The sequence below is a fragment of the Tamandua tetradactyla genome, chromosome 5 (genome assembly GCF_023851605.1).
Source record: "Tamandua tetradactyla isolate mTamTet1 chromosome 5, mTamTet1.pri, whole genome shotgun sequence".
Lineage (NCBI taxonomy): Eukaryota > Metazoa > Chordata > Mammalia > Pilosa > Myrmecophagidae > Tamandua > Tamandua tetradactyla.
In genome coordinates, this window is record NC_135331.1 from 167,578,208 (window position 1) to 167,598,640 (window position 20,433).

A 20,433-nucleotide genomic window follows, 5' to 3' on the forward strand; every position below is an offset into this window, starting at 1 on the left:
CTAGCAAACTAGAACACCTTGTAATACGTTTTTTTTTTTTACTCAGCAATTCCACTTGCACAAATTTTATTTAACAAATCTACGTGTAGAAATTTCATTGTACAAATGCACACACACAATATGATTGAACAAGGCTAACTGTGTGAATATTACAATGAGAAATATTTCATAATATATCCAAGTAGTTTTTAAATATTGTGGATATACCCACATAAAGATTTTTAAGATAGCAAAAACATATTCTATATAGCTATACACAGAATGTTAAAATATTTATGGATACATTTCCTGTACTTGAGCTCTCCTCTAGCAGTAATTTCTATTGAACCAACACATGGAGAAAATTTTAATTGATGTGGACAGGATTACCTTTTACTAAACCTAATTCATAAAAAGTAGCAGTAACAGTCACTTTTGATAAACCCAAAGTCCAGAATCCAGAAATTCACATTTTTACTCAAAAAAGCAAGCAGCATTGAGGATGTTTAGGACACAGCACATTAATCATCTGGATGCAAGCAATTTAGCTATGGACTCTCAGTCATTTGTTGTTTACTAAAACATTGCCCTTCCAAAAATAGAGATGGTGGTGTGTTCAAAGCAGATCATTTCTCCTTCCCAATTAAAATTAATCTTTTCATTAACTTCTTGTTCCTCTTCACACATTCTGGGCACAACATATTGTCTTCTATGTCCGCTGATGCAAAAGTGCAGGCTGGTAACAGAAAGAGAGAGATCATCCTCTTGGGAGTGTCAGGTACCCAGGCCTGACCTGCATGGAACTGTAGGCGAACCCAACCCTTTGTGTCTGCAGGGAGAACTCTGCCATGGACCACACATCATCTGACACCTGAGGCTTGCAGCAAAAAGGTCTCAACAGAAGTAGGTATGGGACATGAATTCACAGTCTTAGGCTGAACTGCTCTTGCAGCAATTCTTGCCCATGATGCTAACATTGCCTCCTGAGCAGAAGTTATTACTTCAATTTTTTTAGTCATTTCTTCTTTCTCCTTTTTCTGACCCTTTCCTGTCTTGGTCATTGTCTTGCAATTCTTCGAACGTGACTCCAACTTGGCCTTCCGCGGTGTGTCAGGAATATCCTGTTTTTGCTCAGGGTAAGCATGTTTGGAGTCTCAGATAAACCTCTATTTTCGGGCCATCGGTACTCAAATTAAAATGCTGGCACCACTTCCGCAAAGTGTCCCGGTGTACCTTATTAATTGGAGGCAAAATGGTTGGCAAGGGAAGTGCTGGTACTTTAGGTTTTGAGCAAGCTTTGGATTGAGGAAGAGGAACTTCATCCCTTTTCCTAGGCTTCTTTGGTTTAACTTCTGCAGTAGAAGTACTTGGTTCCATTTGATGGTCTTCTTGAAGTTCCTCTTTTATTGGAACTAAAGTGATTATCACATGTTCCTCATCTACTTCCTCCTCAGAGACATTCTTTGCTCTCAAACCCAAGGGTGAAGAAACTCCATCCTGGCCCTATTGTAACAAAGCCCTGTAATATGTTTTATGATAAGAAAGTAAGAGTCCTTGAATTTTATTCCTTTTTTCAAGATGGCAGTGGCTTTTGGGAGCCCCTTCCCCTTCCCCTTCCGTATAAATATTTCTTTTTGGGGGAGTGCATGGTCTGGAATTGAACTTGTGTCTCCCCCATAGAGGCAAGCATTCCACCCTAAAGCACCTATGCACCCCTCTTCCATGTAAATTTGATAATTGACTTTTCAGTTTCTGCAAAGAAGGTCATTGGAATTTTCAGTGGGATTGCATTGAATCTATAAGTTGCTTTGGGTAGAATTGACATCTTAAAAGTATTTAGTCTTCCAGTCCATTAAGAGGGTATCGATCCATTTATTTAGGTCATCTTTTATTTCTTCTAGCAATATTTTATAGTTTTCTGTGTACAAATCCTTTACATCCTTGGTTATGTTTATTTTTAGATATTTGATTCTTTTAGCTGTGACTGTAAATGAAATTTTTTTCTTGATTTCTTCTTCTGACTGTTCATTACCAGTGTATAGAAGCAATGCTGATTTTTGGATTTGACCTTATGCCCTGCAGCTTTGTCAAATTCATTTTTTAGCTCTAGGAGCTTTGTTATGGGATTATCAGGATTTTCTGTATATAGAATCATGTCTTCTGTAAAAAGGGAAAGTTTTACTTCTTCCTTTCTAATTTGGATGCCTTTTGTATCTGTTTCTTGCCTAATTACTCTGGATAGATCTTCCAGTACAATGTTGAATAATAGTAGTGACAGTGGGCATCCTTTTCTTATTCCTGATCTTAGAGGGAAGACGGCCAGTCTTTTGCCTTTAAGTATGATGTAAGTGGTAGGTTTTTCATATCTGTCTTTTCTCATATTAAGGAAATTTCCTTCTCTTCCTCACTTTCTAAGTGTTTTTAAGAAGAATGGGTCCTGGTGGACTTCTGGGCCAAGATGGCAGCTTAACAGTGTGTGCATTTTAGTTAGTCCTCCAGAACAGCTACTAAATAACCAGAAACAATACAGAATAGCTCCTGGGGCCATGTCAGTGACCGAACACACAGCGTACCCCAGTTTGGACCAACTAGACTGGCTGCGAGCCCCCCAGAACCGTGAGTTCCCCAAGCCGCGGTGGTTGGCGCCACTCCCCCACAGGCTCCTTCCCAGAGGGGAAAGGAAAGAGATTTTACCAGCAGCAAGGGCTGAGCTCAACCAAACGCCAATTGCGGAATTAATGAACAAATTCTGACTACTAAAAATAGGCCTCCAGCTCAGGTGAACCTGGTCAAAGCGGAGGTCGCTCATTTTTGCCCCAGCGCAAAGGGGGCAGGGCTGACGGAAAAAGAAAAAAAAAAAAAGGAAACAGAGGTTTTTGTGACTGTGTATCTACAAAGTCTTGATTGCCTCTAGATACAGAGGCAGGACTTTTCAGGTTGCAACTGCCCCAGGCATAGGCAGAAGTGAGCTCTTTTGGGGGCTTATCTGGAGCTTGTGCCTTCTCCAGGGGAGGGGTGAAGCACCACCCAGGTGGAATCCCTCCATCAAGGAATTCAGACACCAGGGCTTTGTAATTTGAAGCCATTAAAACCAGCCTACAACCTCTCCTCTGTCTCCACCACACCCCCAGCAGGGAGAGCCTTCCAAAGTTAAAGGTACCACATCATCTTATGCTAGTGGGACCTGCAGTCAGACAAGCGCCACATACTGGGCAGGATAAGAAAAACAGAGTCCAGAGACTTCACAGGAAAGTCTTTCAACCTGCTGGGTCTCACCCTCAGGGAAAACCGATGCAGGTGACTCTTTCCTCCTGACAGGAGGCCAGTTTGGTCTGGGAAAATCTGGCTGGGGTCTATAATATCTAAGTAGACCCTCCTAAGTGTGTGTGTGGGGAGGGGGGAGGCACCACACAAGCAGGGCAAGAAACAAGAAAACAAGAACTGAAAAATTCTCCTCTGTTAAACAAAACTTAAGCTAAAGGTCCAGATAAAGCTGAACAGAATGTCAAAGAACAGATAGACAACAAATTCATCCAGCAAGAAAACCCTAGATAATAGAAGTGAAAGCAATCTCCAGAATAAACTAATTAAGGGAATTAAATGTCTAGACACCAGCAAAAAATAACAAATCACACTAGAAAAACTGAAGATATGACCCAGTCAAAGGAACAAACCAACAATTCAAATGAGATACAGGAGCTGAAACAATTAATTCAGAATGTACAAACAGACATGGAAAACCTCATCAAAAACCAAATCAATGAATTGAGGGAGGATATAAAGAAGGCAAGGAAAGAACAAAAAGAAGAAACTTTAAGTTTGAAAAAAGAAATCACAGAACTTATGGGAATGAAAGACACAGCAGAAGAGATGAAAAAAACAATGGAAACCTACAATGGTAGATTTCTAGAGGCAGAACACAGGATTTCTGAACTGGAGGATGGAACATCTGAAATCTGACAAGAAAAAGAAAATATAGGGAAAAAATGGAAAAATATGAGCAGGGCCTCAGGGAATTGAAGGACAATATGAAGCGCATGAATATACGTGTTGTGGGTGTCCCAGAAGAAGAAGAGAAAGGAAAAGGAGGAGAAAAACTAATGGAGGAAATTATCACTGAAAATTTCCCAACTCTTATGAAAGACTTAAAATTGCAGATCCAAGAAGTGCAGCGTACCCCAAAGAGAATAGATCCAAACAGACGTACTCCAAGACATTTAATAATCAGAATGTCAGAGGTCAAAGAGAAAGAGAGAGTCTTGAAAGCAGCAAGAGAAAAGGAAACCATCACATACAGGGGAAGCCCAATAAGACTTTGTGTAGATTTCTCAGCAGAAACCATGGAGGCAAGAAGACAGTGGGATGATGTATTTAAATTATTAAGAGAGAAAAACTGCCAATGAAGAATTCTATATCCAGCAAAATTGTCCTTCAAAAATGAGGGAGAAATTAAAACATTTTCAGACAAAAAAATCACTGAGAGAATTTGTGACCAAGAGACCAGCTCTGCAAGAAATACTAAAGGGAGCACTAGAGACAGATATGAAAAGACAGAAGAGAGAGGTGTGGAGAAGAGTGTAGAAGGGAAGACTATGAGTAAAGGTAAAAAGAAGGAAAATTAGATATGACATAAAATCCAGAAGGCAAAATAGTAGAAGAAAGTACTACACGTGTAGTAATAACACTAAATGTTAATGGATTAAACTCCCCAATCAAAAGACATAGACTGGCAGAATGGATTAGAAAACAGGACACATCTATATGCTGTCTCTACTCAAAAGACATGAGGGCAAGGACACAAACAGACATTTGCACACCAATGTTTATAGCAGCATTATTTACAATTACCAAGAGATGGAAACAGCCAAAATGTCCATCAACAGACAGTTGGCTAAACAAACTGTGGCATATACATATGATGGAATATTATGCAGCTGCAAGGCAGAATAAAGTTATGAAGTATTTAAAAACATGGATGGACCTTAAGGACATTATGCTGAGTGTGATTAGCTAGAAACAAAAGGGCAAATACTGTATGGTCTCACTGATATGAACTGACATTAGTGAATAAACTTGGAATATTTTGTTGGTAATAGAGATCATCAGGAGGTAGAATTAGGGTAAGATATTGGGTAATTGGAGCTGGAGGGATACAGATTGTGCAACAGGACTGAATATAAAAACTCAGAAATGGACAGCAGAATACTACCTAACATACTTTAACAACTATGTTAAAACACTGAATGAAGCTGAATGTGAGAGTGATAGAGGGAGGAGGGCTGGGGGCATAAATGAAATCACAAAGAAAGATAGACGATAAAGATTGAGATGGTGTAATCTAGGAATGCTTAGAGTGTATAATAATAGTGACTAAATGTACAAATTTTTAAAATGTTTTTGCATGAGGAAGAACAAAGGAATGTCATTATTGGAGGGTGCTGAAAATAGACGCTAATTAATACTTTAAAATTTCAACTTATGTGTGAGACTAAATCAAAAAATGTTTATTTGGTACAAAATTTATATTTTGACTAGTGCATCTCCTAATATAGCTTATGTAGATAGTTGGTTGAACAACATAAGTACATGGAACCTTGGGTAGGACATGAGATTTTGTTGGTTTGTCCAGAGTGATGCCCCAATGAATCCCAGAGTGATTTGATCAGTGAGTGGAAATGTATTTGCAAAGTCCCCTTCAGGGAATGGTGATAACGGGGAAAAATTCAACCTCCCCAAGTTGAATTCTTGATATTCACACAGGCAGTGTGGACAACCAAAGCTATAGGCTGAGCCCCCAATCTTGGGGTTTGTTCATATGAAACTTAACCCCACAAAGGATAGGTGAAGCCTATTTAAAATTAGGCCTAAGAGTCACCCCCAAGCGAACCTCTTTTGTTGCTCAAATGTGGCCTCTCTCCAGCCAACACAACAAGCAAACTCACCATTCCAGGATTTATCAGATCTTGGGATTCATCTGGAGGTTGTAGGTTTCTTTAAATTTATCCTAGTGCATTGAACCTTTGTAGAGTATTATATAATGCCCTAGGTATTCTTTAGGCTTGGCAGAAATGGTTTTGGTTGGGGGTTGGCAAGTTATAATAGGTAGCAATGTCTAACTAAAAGTTTGCTTAAGGGTATTTTCCAGAGTAGCATCTCAACTCTATTTGAACTCTTAGCCACTGATACGTTATTTGTTATACTTTTTTTTGGTCAGGATGGAATTATTGACCCTGTGGTGCTAGGGCCAGACTTCATAGACTGATTTTTGAAAAGTTTAAGTATATTGCCTTAAAATGGGCAATACTTTCCTCCCTTTTATGTGCAAACATTTGGTAAGCACTGGCTTTATGGAAACAGCCAGACTTTTATAAGCCTACTCCATTTTTTACATATCAGTAATTAGTTTGGTATTGAAAGATGATAGGAAAATCTCCATATTGTATTCATTTGGCTCAGGGAGATTTCTTTGTTTTTCCTTTCTTAGAACTCATAAGAAGCCAAATAGAATAATTGTGTCTTTTTCAGCTTTTTGAGAGTTTTGATGTCAATTGTGCAAGTCCCTGGAAATTTATAAAAATCTATGCTAAAGATTAAAAAAGGAAACGTGTTGTAGAATCATCCTTTTTAGCTTCTATGCATTTGCTGATCTCAATTTCATTTTACTAATTTCCCTGATAAAGGAAGAAAATCTGTCCTTTTACAGAGAAAAGTAATTCTGTCTTTGTCGATATCAATAGACCAGCCAAGTGTGACTGTGAGTACAAAGGTCTTCCTTGTTCATCCAGGTGGGCAGCCAAGTATAATCTCTGGATGAAGACTTTAAAAGACAATGAGGATAAATATCTGAAGTAAAAATCCTTCACAATTGAGTTGCTGAATGTGTATTTCATCAGTATACTTTGAAGAGTGTTGCTCTTTCCTCTATTATTCCTCCAGTTGGTACCATTTAGTCTACCATTCAGTAGGAAAAACAAGCACCCCTTCTCTCAAATCTTTTTCGTACTTTTTTTCAGCAAGGTTCAACATCACCTGAGTGTTAAGTTACCACTATTTAAAAATAGGTGAAAAATGATCATTCCTGCTTCTGTACTGGTATGTAATTCCTCCATAGATGATCTGCATGAAGTGCCTGAGGGTGCTGGAACCAGATAAATCATCATCTGATATATAATTGCAAAAAAGATGTTTGCCAAAATTTATAATCAGCAATAAGGAGTTCTAAGAAAAGAAAAACAAAGAAATCTCCCTGAGCCAAATTAATACAATATGGAGATTTTCCTATCTTTCAATACCAAACTAATTATTGATATGTAAAAAATGGAGTTGATTTTCCTATCATCTTTCAATACCAAATTAATTATTAATATATAAAAAATGGAGTATGCTTATGAAAGTCTTCCTGTTTCCATAAAGCCAGTGCTTACTAAATGTTTACATATAAAAGGGAAGAAATATTGCCATTTTAAGGCAATATACTTTAACTTTTCAAAAATCAGCCTATGAAGTCCAGCCCTAGTACTATGGGATCAACAATTCCATCCTGACCAAAAGGGGGAAAAGAAGTGTAACTAATAAAGTATCAGTGGCTAAGAGAGTTCAAATAGAGTCATGAGACTACGCTGGAGGTCACACTTACACGAGCTTCTGTTAGACATTGCTATATATCATAACTTGTCAAACCCCAACCAAAACCATTCCAGCCAATCCTAAAGAACTCCTAGGGCAATATATAAGATTCTACAAAGGTTCCATACACTAAGATAACTTTCCAGAAACCTCAACCTCCAGATGGGCCTCTGGATCAGATAAGTCATCAAACCTAGAGGGCCCAGCCTCTCCAGACCATTAGCTAGTTCCATCTTCCTGCCCCATATTATTGACAGCCCCTTCCAACATGAAAAAGTTAGAATGGCCATAGCCCAAATACCCCTAAAGAGTGGGATAGAAAGATCAAAACTGATGGTGGAGTTATTCAGAGAAAGTAGGGTTCAACAAACAAATATGACTGCTGAATCATTAAATTGATATATTTCTTTTAGTCTCCAGTACCTTAGAGCAGCTGGGAGTAAAAACCTATAATTGTGGAATTGTAACCCATACCAAACTCTGAAATCTGTTCTACAATTAATTATGCTATGCTTTGAAATTTATTGCTATATATATATATATATATATGCTATTTTTCACAAAAAAAGAGAAAAAAGTTGATTGTGATGATAAAAAATATATATTTATTCCTTCTAGCCTCCTATATTCTGGAGCAGCTAGAAGGAAAATCTGAGATGCTGGTATGGTAGCCCGTGACAAACTCTGGGATCTGTCTTGTAACTACTTATTGATGAGTGCTTTGAAAACTATTGCTTTTTTTCTTTTTTTGCTTTGTATATATTATATTATACAATTTAAAAAGTTAAAAGAAAAATCATCCTTTGAGAAATACTACTTCAAAAACAAATTAGGTATAAAATTACCAAAATGTATTTAGTCACAACCACAGTCTTTGGAGTACTATTTTGAAAGTTCATTTTAAAAAATACAAATGAGTAGATAAATAGCAACCTTTTTTTTACTATTATTTGTACTAAGTTCCTCCTTCCCTGTTAGAGACAAATAATTCTTAGTATAGGACTTCAATTTCAAAAACATTCATGTAGAATGCTATTTCGCAACATGGCTATAGGAAAAAATTTAACTCATGGAAGTATATTGATTGAGATTAGGCAAAATTGAAGTAAATACATATAAATCACAACAGCAATAATTCAGTCCAAAAGAAGAGAATGATCCTTAACATTAAATTTGGGGGAAGTTTAATACAGGTTAATATCTGTATCTGTTAGTTGTTAGCATTTCTAATCATTGTACTGCTACAGCTAAATCAACTAAATATTAGTCTATGTCGTGTTGCTCAAAAGATCTACAAGCAACAAAAATATATACCTATGTTTACCAAAAAAAGGCACTTTTTAAAAAAAAACTGGAAGAAAGCAATAATGTTCCAAATGAATGGCAGTGGGCAAATTACATATAACAAATAACAGATTTAGATAGGATTATCAGGTATCCATCCGTTTCTCTCAAAAGGATAAAATGTTTGAGAAAGATCTTGAGACTACCATCCCCTCCCTCTAAACTTTTAGCTTTTCTATAGTATCAAATGTTATAACTGGTATAAACAATAAAGCATTTAGATAAAAATAAAATCCATCTACAAAGCAAATTAACAAAATAAGATCATCTCTTCAATCACTGGTTTTCAACAATTTGACAGTGAAGTGCCTAAGTGTGGTTTTCTCTTCATGTATTGCACTTGGGTTTGTTGAGATTCTTGGATCTGCAATTTATATTTTTCATCAAATTTGCAACATTGTTAGCTTTATTTCTTCAAATAATATTCTGTTCCCCCTTCTCCTCTCTTCCTGAGACTCCAATTAAACCTGTGGAAGCACAGGTCACTGAAACTCTTTTTAGTTTCTTTCAGCCTTTTTCCCCCTCTGTACTTCAGTTTGGATAATTTTATTGCCCTGTCTTCATGTTCACTGACCTTCTTCTGAAGTGTCCGTTCTGTCATTAAGCCCATCCAGTAAATATATCATTTCAGATATTATATTTTTCAGTGATAGAATTTCAGTTTTTTTTATAGTTTCCTTTTTCAGTTTTTTTATAGTTTCCTTTTGTCCACTGAAATTACCCATTTGTTTTCTCATTTCATCTTTTCATTTAAAACCTTGATCATATTTATAATAGTAATCTTAACATTCTTGTCTGCTAATTTCAATTTCTCAATCATATGTAAGTCTACTTGTATAGATATATTTTCCTGCTTGTAGATGACATTTTCTTGATTTTTTTGTGTTCACAATAACTTTGTATTGTATTCTGGACATTTTTGAGTCTGGATTTTGATGTCTTCCTTCTAAAATGTGGAGTTTTGTGCTGACATGCAGTTAATTTACTGGCAGATCAGCTTGATGTTTTCAGTGCTTTTGTTGGGGCAGTTTTAGAGAAGTCCTTTCTCTGGGACTAGAGTAGCTCTATTTCTAAGGTGTAGTTTTTTGGTTGGGGGTAAGAGGCCTCAATTGAATATCCAGGGTATTCAATGAGGTCTCACAGCTCTGACTCCAATATGACTTCTGGAATTTCCATTCACTCACAGCTTCCACAGCAGCTTTTCTCTACCAGGCTTCACATTGTAGGCTTACCTGTGTAACGACCACTTCATAGATTTCTAGAGCTCTTTCTCTGTATAGTTTCCCCCTCTCCTTTACCCTGCCTGAAAATTTCAATAACCAGCAGCCATGAACTCTGATCTCTGCCTCCTCTGCTCAGCCTAGCCATCATGCTCTACATGGACTCACCCACCCCGTATGATGGCCCAGAAAATGTTACCAGGCAGAAATCTGGGACATTTATGAGGCTTATCTTGTGTTCCCTTCTTCTTAGGGAACTATGCTGCTGTCCAACGTCTGAAACAATTGCTTCATATATCTTATAAAGTTGTTTAATTAGAGAAGACTGATTTGGTACCAGTTACTCAGGGCCAGAGGCTGAAGTCTTTCCAACTTTTTTGGTCAAAAATCGCAATAATAAATATCATTACAAAATAAATATATGGATATGCACATGTATGGTATATGAATAACTGAACAAACATTTAGTGAAACAATATTTATCTTTACTCTGTGAAACAGTTTATTTTCTATTCCATTTTTTTTTTTTTTTAGCTTGGGCAGGACCGGTAATTGAACCCGGGTCTCTGGCATGGCAGGTGAGAATTCTGCCAGTGAGCCACCATTGCACCGCCCTGTATTCCATTTTTAAGTGTTGCTTTTGACCCACTAAATTGATTTTACCACCCATTAATGAGTTATGACTTTAAATTTGTAAAATAACAACCTATGGAGATTCTTGCACATGTGACATATACAGACATATTCATGGTGTTGTTCATAGTAGAAAAATACTTCAACCAATTCAAATGTCCTTTATAGGATATTCACACAATGGAATGTTTTATAGCAATAAAAATGAATGAACTACAGCTACATGGAATGACATGGGTTAATTTTTGAAACATAATGTTAAATAAAAAAAAACAAGCCCAGAGACCACATACGTTTTGATGCTATTTTATAAAGTTCAAGAACAAGCAGATCTAAGCAATACCTTGTTTAGGGATCCATACATGTTCATTATATTTTAAAGAAAAGCAAGTGTGTATTGAATACAGATTTCATCTCTAGTAATCTCTGGGAAGGGAGAGATTGGGCTTCAATTGAGAGTAGCACAATAGTAAATAGTACTTTTAATGTTGTGGTTTTAGAGTTGAGTAGTTGATTTGTAGATACACATTTTAATAGTATGCTTCAAAACTTACATACTATATTACTTTTTAAAGATGAGACGAAAGATCTCCAATATAAAGTAAAAGAATGTAAGATTCAGAGTGTAAAATATGCTACCATTTGTAAAGGAGTTGAAAAACAGAAGATACATGTAAATGTATATAAATGTATAGAATATCTCTGGAACAATACAAAAAACACTAGCAACAGTGGTTGTTTTTGCAGAAGAGTACAAGTGGCTATGAGACAGAGGAGAGAAATAAAAGTACTTCCTTACTATAATGTATTCTTTTGTATGTTATTTGTATTCATGTGCATGTAGTACCTATTCAAAAATGCAAATTTTTACAGCAGAGATGCTTCTTCAAGTGGAAGGAAGACAGTTAGGAGCTAGTTCCAAGAACTTTAGAGTGACCCTTATATTCCTCATACTTGATACAGTTAGTGAGAAAATAAATTCTGTCCTCATTATGTTTCTATACATCACTTTATTTTTTTCCCATTTCTTTTTATGCTTTATTTCTCTGATAGCTGATTTTCTGTGTCAGACTTAGAGAGAAGATAAGTCAATAAGTAGGTTTGGTCACCTTGTGAATGTTTATTTTACACATTTTGCTGATGATGTTTGTCCATAGTAGAATATCATATAAAGAAGCATAGAAGAATTTATTTCCTTGATGCTAATATGGCATATCTTTTTTTTTGCACATTGTATTCTTGTTTTTTGCTTCTAAGCTCCTTCTATTTGTATGTGCATATGCATGTTCATGATCATGACTGATTTATATTGTGCTTTGATTTCTCAGAAATTGCATTATTCTTGAGCCATTAGCATTGCTTGCCAAATTCAGGTTTTGTTTTTATCCTTTCCAGGCTCAGCTTCAAAGGGAAAAAGAACAGGATCATATGATGCTGCATGCAAAACTTGAAAAGCTTGATGTCTTAGAAAAAGAATGTTCTAGACTTACGACGACTCAGAAAACTGCTGAGGTAAACTTTTACTTGTTTCTTTGAAGTGATGACGCCAGGAATAACTCTTTAGTATTAAACATAATTGACATTGTGAATATAGAGTAAATGTTATATTAGATTTATAACACTTTATCTATGACTTTCAGTAATTCAAATATGAATTCCTGTCTATATAGAGATGAAAAGCTAATGTGTTCTGTCATGGCGTGAATGAGCTTGCCTTTTGAATGTAAAATAGTAATTTTGGCATTTCTAAGATGATAGAATATTTTCATTTGTCGGATAATTTGCCTAAAATATACTGAAAAGTTTGTTGTTCACCACTGGCAGGTAAGTTGAGCCTGTCATAGATCCCCTCCTAAAATGTCTTCCCCCTTTTTCCCTACCCAGATGCTATTCATTTCACAGTCCTTTCTTCAAGTCCCGAAACGTTCCTTGAGTTCACCAATAAACAGGAAGCTCTCCCTTTGAATGAGTACTGTCTTCCTTTTCTGAACTATACCACCAATGGAAGATACAATACTTATGTTATAAAGCTGTATAGTTTATGCATGGTCTGGGTCAGATCATGTACTTTGTTTTTTTTATTGTTTCATGTATTTTTCTCATTTCTCTAAGTATAATATAAGCTCTTCTTGTAAGTAATAAGGATTATATCTTATATTTAATTTATCTTCCTGCTTCCTAACCACACCCGACTGTGCCCTTACCACGTTCACATGGTAGACATTTAATAAAAGGTAGATAGCTTGACTATTGTCATATGTCTGCTTTGAATGAAACATTGAAACCAAAAACTATAATTGTTTGACCTTCTACACTTTCAGTACCACCAGAAGTTTCATCATTATAGCTTTGTTTCTTGGAGTTAATAAAGCCTGTGAGTATATTACACTCTTTGCTTTTCCTTTGCTCTCACATGTAATCGCAGGTAAAAAGCATAAGAAGAAAGCCAAGGAAAATCTTGGCATTTTTTGCCATTCTTTTTTCTTACTCCCTGTTTTAACTTGCCAAGCTTTTAAGAATTAAAACCTCTAGGACTTAATTTCAAAAAGGAACGAAGAATATTAGCTCTATTTTTTTATATAACAATCCCAGGTTTTTATTCTTTTGTAGGACAAGATTAAACATTTAGAGGAAAAACTTAGGGAAGAAGAACATCAACGTAAACTATTTCAAGACAAAGCTTCTGAGGTAAATAAAGCAGCACAAACCTAGTAAACCACATATTATACTTTTCATTAACTGAAGCCTATATTCTAGATTCTAATTTTTATTTCCTAGATGGTCTGCTTTGTCTTTTTTTCTATAATAATGAAATTCTCAATCAGTCAGCCAGTATATTTATATATTTGGATGCACTGTCAAGAGGTCTTTTGAAATTCTGATATATGTGTCAATAACTCAGTTTAAAGAACAACTGCAATAGATGGTTTTCTGTTTGATTGATAGAAATATTAAATAGTGCATTCTCTTATAAATACAAAATGCTTATAGTTACTAATAGACTTAGTGACATTCATTGAAAAAAATTATTTGGGTTTTCTTTTCTTCCTAAAAAAACATTTTTATATTTATAAATTGAGAAATCTCTTATTATAAAGGTTTTGCAGGAGCTTGCTTGTTACAAATCAATTTTATAAGTTTTTGTCTTTAATATATAGCTTCAAACTGGAATTGAAATCAATAGAATTTTAATGTCTTCAGTTTCAAAACCAAAACACTCCAAGAAAATGAAGAAATCTTCAAAGGTAGGCATATAAGATTTTTCTCTAAATAACACTTTATTTGCTAATATTTATTTATTTACCCATTTAATGTTTACACCTACCTACTTTCAGCAAAGATTTGGAGAGATATGTAATAAAAGACATACAATAATGCCATAGAATGGGAATACAAATATGAGTCAAGTAATGATGGTTTTGTATGTGAAGACAGAAAATTCCATAAAACTCAGGTTAAAGAAAGTAACAGCAATTGAACACAAAACCTAGTTCTGAGTTTGTTTGCCAACCAAAGCAAAAAGAAAATAACAGAAAGCATTTCAGTTTTTCTAGGAAGATGAATTTTTTTCCTAGTATTAAACTCTTAGAGAATTTTATTTTGTGATACTTTATAAAAAAGACATTAACACAATATTGGCTGACTTAAATAGCAGTTTAATATCATACATGCAGCACTATTAAAAAAGCAAAGAAATGATATTAAATTATAGATCTGTACTAAGTCATTTCTATGGTAAATTTATTATTTTAATTATCATTTGTTCTTTCTATGCTTAGACCAGGGTTTGTTTAAAAATTAGGCTAATATTGGAAATTGGTACTTTATAGATTGATCACTATTTTATTCAAATGATTTGATGTTTTGGATATATTGTAGTAAACCATAACCATATAATGCTAAGAAGAAAAATTGTAATCCTTTTTAATCTTTCAATTCTGCAGTTATAGTTTTGATGAACAATAACACTGTTTATTCACTATGCACATAGTGAACGTTTCTGTGAACCAGTCGCTGTGGGAGTCAGGAATGCTATTTGAGAATTCTGGCTACTGCCATAGGCCTACACTGTGAATACTGTAATGCAGAGGCCATTATACTTAACTTTTGCCACTCTTTTGTAACATAAATAAGAATTACTGTACAATATTCTAGTTGTATTTTTCATAATTTTTTTCTTTAAAGAATTTATAAACTGCGATAATGAAAAATATTTTCCCAATTAAATGTTGGTTTTTTTTTATTTCCTTCCTTAAAATTTGTTTTGTGTCTTATTTGTACAATGGGATTCGAAGCTGTAAAGCCAATAGAAAATCATTGTCGATAATCTGCAAGTAGGAAAAAATGTTGACATTTTTATATTTAGGTTGTGTGGCATCCTTCATCTGATGAGTTAGTGGATTTTTTTTTTAATAGTAAAGATGCCAGGAGAAAAGTAAAAGAAATAAAGGAAAGGTAAGGGACTAATGGAAGAAAAGAAAAAGAATTCATAAGTTCTCCAGATAATAATGCCCCCTTTAAAGATGGAAGGAGTATTAATATTGCTGAATATAGGATCAGCTTTTCAGAGGCCTCTATGATGCTCCTAGTTATCTCACTAAACCTATTTCTCCATATCCTGAACATAGTTCATTCAACTCATCACATCTTGAGTTATATACGCTGATACCTATACATGATAAAGAGATAAGACAGGAATTTATAGAAAAGGAGATAAATATACAAATATAAGACAGTATAATAAAAACTTAATGGAGGTATAAGCAAAGTATCTTGGTACTTTGCAGGTAGAGGAATATGTGAAGGTTTAGATTAGAAACAGCATTAAAGGCAGCCTTGGAGAATCAATAAATACTAGCAGACAGAGATGAGAAGTACATTACTGTCTGAGGAAGTAGTTGGTTTTTCCAGGGACCCATACATAATAGTTCAATATTTGGGGTGACATAGAGGTATGGCGACAGTTGAAATTCAAGAGATTATAGCTGACCTGCAATACCTTGTTAAGAATTTGAACATTTATTCTGTAAACAGTTGGGAACCATTGAAGGCTTTTGATTATTGTTGTACTTCTTAGACAATAATTGACAGCAGTAGGGAAAGGTGAGTTTGAAAGTAAAGAATCAAGAGACTGTTGAAATAATGTAAGAGAAATGATGGAAGTCTTTCGTTATTCTCTTAAAAGTTAGATTGTAATCAGAGGCCTCATTTAGTAAAATGACTTGAAAAATGAACTTAAATGTTTTTGCCCTTAATTATAACTTCTTGAAATAATTTTTGATCAGATTTTTGTTTCCAATACTTTAAATTCCTACTTCTAAGGCACATAGCTCTAAGGATTGTCCAAAGTCACCAGGCAGCTGAGAGAATAAGAACTGACTCACCAACTGTTATGATTTATCTACCTCTAAGCTGTTCTATTTCTTTAATTCTTTTTTAAAAAATCTAGTGTTTATAACAGTTATCTAAATTTCCATTTATAACTGGAAATATTTTGTTTTCGATTCATTATGGATTGTGGCCATTCTATGAATAATTCTCTGCTAAAAGTATTAAGTAGGGTGACCAAATTGTTCCAGTTTGCCTGAGACTTTCGTGATTTTGGCACTGAAACTCCTGGGTCTCTGGAACCCCCTCAGTCATAGAAAAATTGGGACGATTGATCATACTAGTTTAATGCAAAAATGGTTAATTAAATAATTGAAATTATTCTTAGAAATAACTTTTTAAAAATGTTTCATGAAAGAGTATAAGTAACAAAAATGTCTAATTAAAGAATAATAAAATTATAAATAATAATGAATAACAAAAATAAAATGATAAAATTAACTTTGGTGTACTCAGCACCCTACTTAAGAAATAAAATATATGCCTAACCTAAATTGCATTCCCTCCCCATTCCTGAGGTAACCATAATTCTGAATTTGTGGTTATTATTCTTTGGCTTTTTTTTCTAATCACTTTGCCAAATAGGTTTTCCTAAATATGTATTGTTTAGTTTTGCAGAATTTTCAGCTTTATATAAATGTACTTATTCTGTTTGTGTTCCTCACCAATTTGCTTTTTCCTTGTCATGTTTATAAGGTTCATCTGATTGATGCACATAGCAATGGTTCTCTCCTTTTTATTGCCATAGTTACTTTAATATATAAATATATCATAATTTCATTATCCTTTTTCCTTTCAGTAAACATTTGAGTTTTTCCCACTTTTTTAAAATCATAAACAGTGCTTCTGTGAACATTCTTAACATGTCTCCAGGTATACTTATGCATGCATTTCTCTAAGATGCCAGGCCCTAAGGGTCTTGTATCCAAAACAGTTATTCCAATTTACATTCCAGCCAGCAGTTATATCATTCTACATCCTCACCATAAATGTCTTTTTTTCATTTTTTTTTATGTTTTACTTTGTATTTTGAAATAAATTATAGAGTCACAGGAACTTAGAAAAAAATGTACAGGGAGGAACTGTGTACCCTTCAACCAGTTTCCCACAATGCTAATGTCCTCTATAACTCCAATATAATATAAAAAATAGAGTTGACATTGGTACAATATAATAGAAAGAGCATATTCAGATTTCACCAGTTCTACATGCACTTATTTGTATATGTATGAATAGTTATGCTTCTCTGCAGTTTTATGGCATGTGTAGATTCATGTAACTGTTACCATAATCAAGATATAGAAACTGTTCCCACACCACAAGTCTCCTTCATGCCATCATTTTATAGCTGCACATCCCCCTCTCTAACACCTAAAATCTTCCATTTTACTCTCCCTCTCTTTAATTTTGTTATTTCACTGATATCATAAATGGATAACCTTTTGGGTTTATTTCATATAAAGCTGCTGTGGGCATTTGAATAGAGCTATTTGTGTATTCAAAATACTGCTGTTTGTGTGAACATAAGTTTTCATTTCTCTGGGATAAATGCCCGGGGGTGTAATTGCTAAGTCATATGGTAAATACATGCTTAGTTTAATTAGAAACTGCAAAACTATTTTCCAGAGTGACTGTATCATTTTTCATTCCCAATAGTGTATGAGTGGTCCAGTTTCTCTGCATCCTTACCAGCATTTAGTGTAATCACTATTTTTTACTTTGGCCACTCTGATAGATTTGTAGTAGTATTTCATTGTAGTTTTAATTTGCATTTCCCTAATGGCTCATGATGTTGAACTTCTTTTCATGTGTTTATTTGCCATCCATATGTCTCCTTCAGGAAAATGTCTATGTCTTTTGCCTATTTTCTAATTAGATTTTTTTTTGTCAATTTTTGGGAGTTCTTTATATCATAAATATCTTTTAAATTTATTTTTTACCTTTTTCCTTGTCAATCTCTAGAAAGCTAAATGTTTAAAGAGAGGACTACCTCAGCCAATTTATTCAAAGTTTGAAACACTGCCTTTATGGCTGAGAAGGTGAGGGGAAAAATGAAGATAACTTGTTCAAAAATCACTCCTGCTATATTTTAAGTGCTGTTGAAATACCATCCGTCTTGAAATTGTTCTCAGCTGTTTCTTTTCCCCTTAAGTCGGCCAGTGCAAGTCATTCTGTGAATGCAGATATACAAAAGTTCCTACAGAGGATGCACCATGGTGACCAACATGTCCTACCAAAGCATTCTGAAGTGACTGAACCTAGATGTCTCTACAAGCCTAGCAGAAGACCTTCACAATGTAAAGCTGTACATCCCGACTCAGAAACATCCATTTCCATTTGTGATAATTTGTCTGACCTTTTGATGGCAATGCAAGATGAGCTGGATCAAATGAGTATGTAAGTATTTTTATTTTTTATCAAGGAGAAATAAGATTTTTAAGTGTTTTTTTTTGCTCAGCCTTTAAAACAATGTCCCTTGTAAATTCTTAAAGGCCTTATTTAGCCATTTAAATTTATTTTATTTTGATCTACAGATTTCTTGTCACTGATTTTTTTGTTGGCATTTATTGGTATTACTTAAATTTTCAACTGTTTGTAATTACTACTTTTCTAGTCTAAAGAGTTTCTGTATTCCCAAAATCCATATTGATATTGTTGTTATTCTAACAAATAGGGTCTGAAGATCTTGATTATAACTCAGAAAAACTTTTATATAAGAAAGGTTCCTGTTGTTTTTTATAACCTTTTAGTTCAATGAATGATTTAATTAGAGAAGTGGGATTACAATTCATGTTTTAGACCCTGGCTAGTCTGCATTATGAGTTGTGAAGCATCCATAGTAAGTAAGCATGACAGTGTTTGAGGTACATTTTATGCTGCAGTTTGAATATGTACTCAACAGTGATTCTAGAACATTTATTATTTGACTGGTTAGCTGGTTGAACTAGGACTTCTGTAGAAGGGATAACTAGTTCTGTTGACACTATTTCATTGAGTAGGCTCAAATCAAAACCAGAATTTATCAAGCAAATACTTCTGCAGTTGAATTTCTCTCTACATCAGCAATTCCATAGTCAAAATCGAAGAGAATCCTTTAATACCTCTAGCTAAGGACATCAGAACATTTTACCATATTTAGCTAAGTACACTAAGAATTTTTTGAGGGGGTTGTTTTAAGGGCTTAATTCTAAGATATTTCTAAATGTATCTAAACTTCAAATCACAGGAGCTGTGTTATATTTACCATAGATTTAGACAACCCTAAAGAAAGAGACTGTCTTTGAAAATTATTAAAACTTGGGTTAAAATTTATAATTAATAGAAAATTGTTTAATTATGGTGAAGATATATACCATAAATTATCACAATGCTTAATGCTTGCTTTCTTTAATAGGGAACACCGAGAAATATTGAATCAAATGAAGGAAACTGACTGCCATTCAGTCTGTGAAGATATAGAATGTGAATTACAGCATCTGGTCAAGAAAATGGAAATTAAAGAAGAACAGATTTCCAAATTGAAGAAGCATCAAGACAGTGTAAGAAAGTCTTAGTAAAAGATTTTAATAAAAAGATAATGTTTTGGAATTCAGTGTTATATTTCTATGTGACCTTCCAAATTTGAGGTCTGTATATGTGGCTTAGTGAAAAGGTGATAGACAGGAGTCACTTAGGTCTGTTTCAGAATAGAGCCATCCATCCTGTTGGAATAACAGGAATAAGTTATATGGGCTTACTATATAACTCTTCAAGATAATATAAGGGGAAAAAAAGGAGCAAGAAAGCTTAGTTATATATTCAGAAATGGCTTTGGAAAAATTATGAGGTACATTAAATTTGTCTTTGCAGCCATCCTGCTAACCTTTTAACAATCTTTTCCCTTATCCTTCCCTCTTCTAGTGTCATAATACGATGTACCTGTCAATACTGTATATAAACTTGGCTCCTCAAGCAGCAACCCAATCCTAAAACCTTTATTTACCTTTTCTCAAAATAGGTGAGCTGTGTTCCTTTCCCTGGGGACCTGTGCTCAGCTAGCTTTCTGAGTAGGGTAGGGGTAGTGAGGGGGATTCTGTAGTCCTATGTGAAGTTTTATTAACGAAGATTGGCTTAACAATTTTAATATTTTAACAGAAGAATCGTGGGTTATAAAATTTTATTCAAAGACATTGACTGAGTTGTTAACACTGTTATACTGCTGGGGTAGAAGGCAGAGGGAGCCTTTCCAGGAACCCTCTAGTCA

General features: G+C 34.6%; 1 protein-coding gene and 1 pseudogene across 11 annotated transcripts in view; one reads left to right on the forward strand and one right to left on the reverse strand.

Annotated features, from left to right (window-relative positions):
* Positions 1-20,433, forward strand: part of CEP57L1 (centrosomal protein 57 like 1) — a 56,598-nt gene that overhangs the window by 32,298 nt on the left and 3,867 nt on the right. For 10 of the 11 annotated variants that reach the window (XM_077162609.1, XM_077162612.1, XM_077162604.1 and 7 more), the window contains 5 exons: positions 12,198-12,314; positions 13,413-13,490; positions 13,961-14,047; positions 18,343-18,587; positions 19,585-19,729. In XM_077162609.1, the coding sequence (XP_077018724.1) occupies positions 12,198-12,314; positions 13,413-13,490; positions 13,961-14,047; positions 18,343-18,587; positions 19,585-19,729 (672 nt within the window). Of the gene's footprint in view, positions 1-12,197; positions 12,315-13,412; positions 13,491-13,960; positions 14,060-18,342; positions 18,588-19,584; positions 19,730-20,433 lie in introns of those variants that run through there. The other variant, XM_077162613.1, reaches the window with a different exon arrangement.
* Positions 606-9,550, reverse strand: LOC143682467 (developmental pluripotency-associated protein 2 pseudogene; annotated as a pseudogene).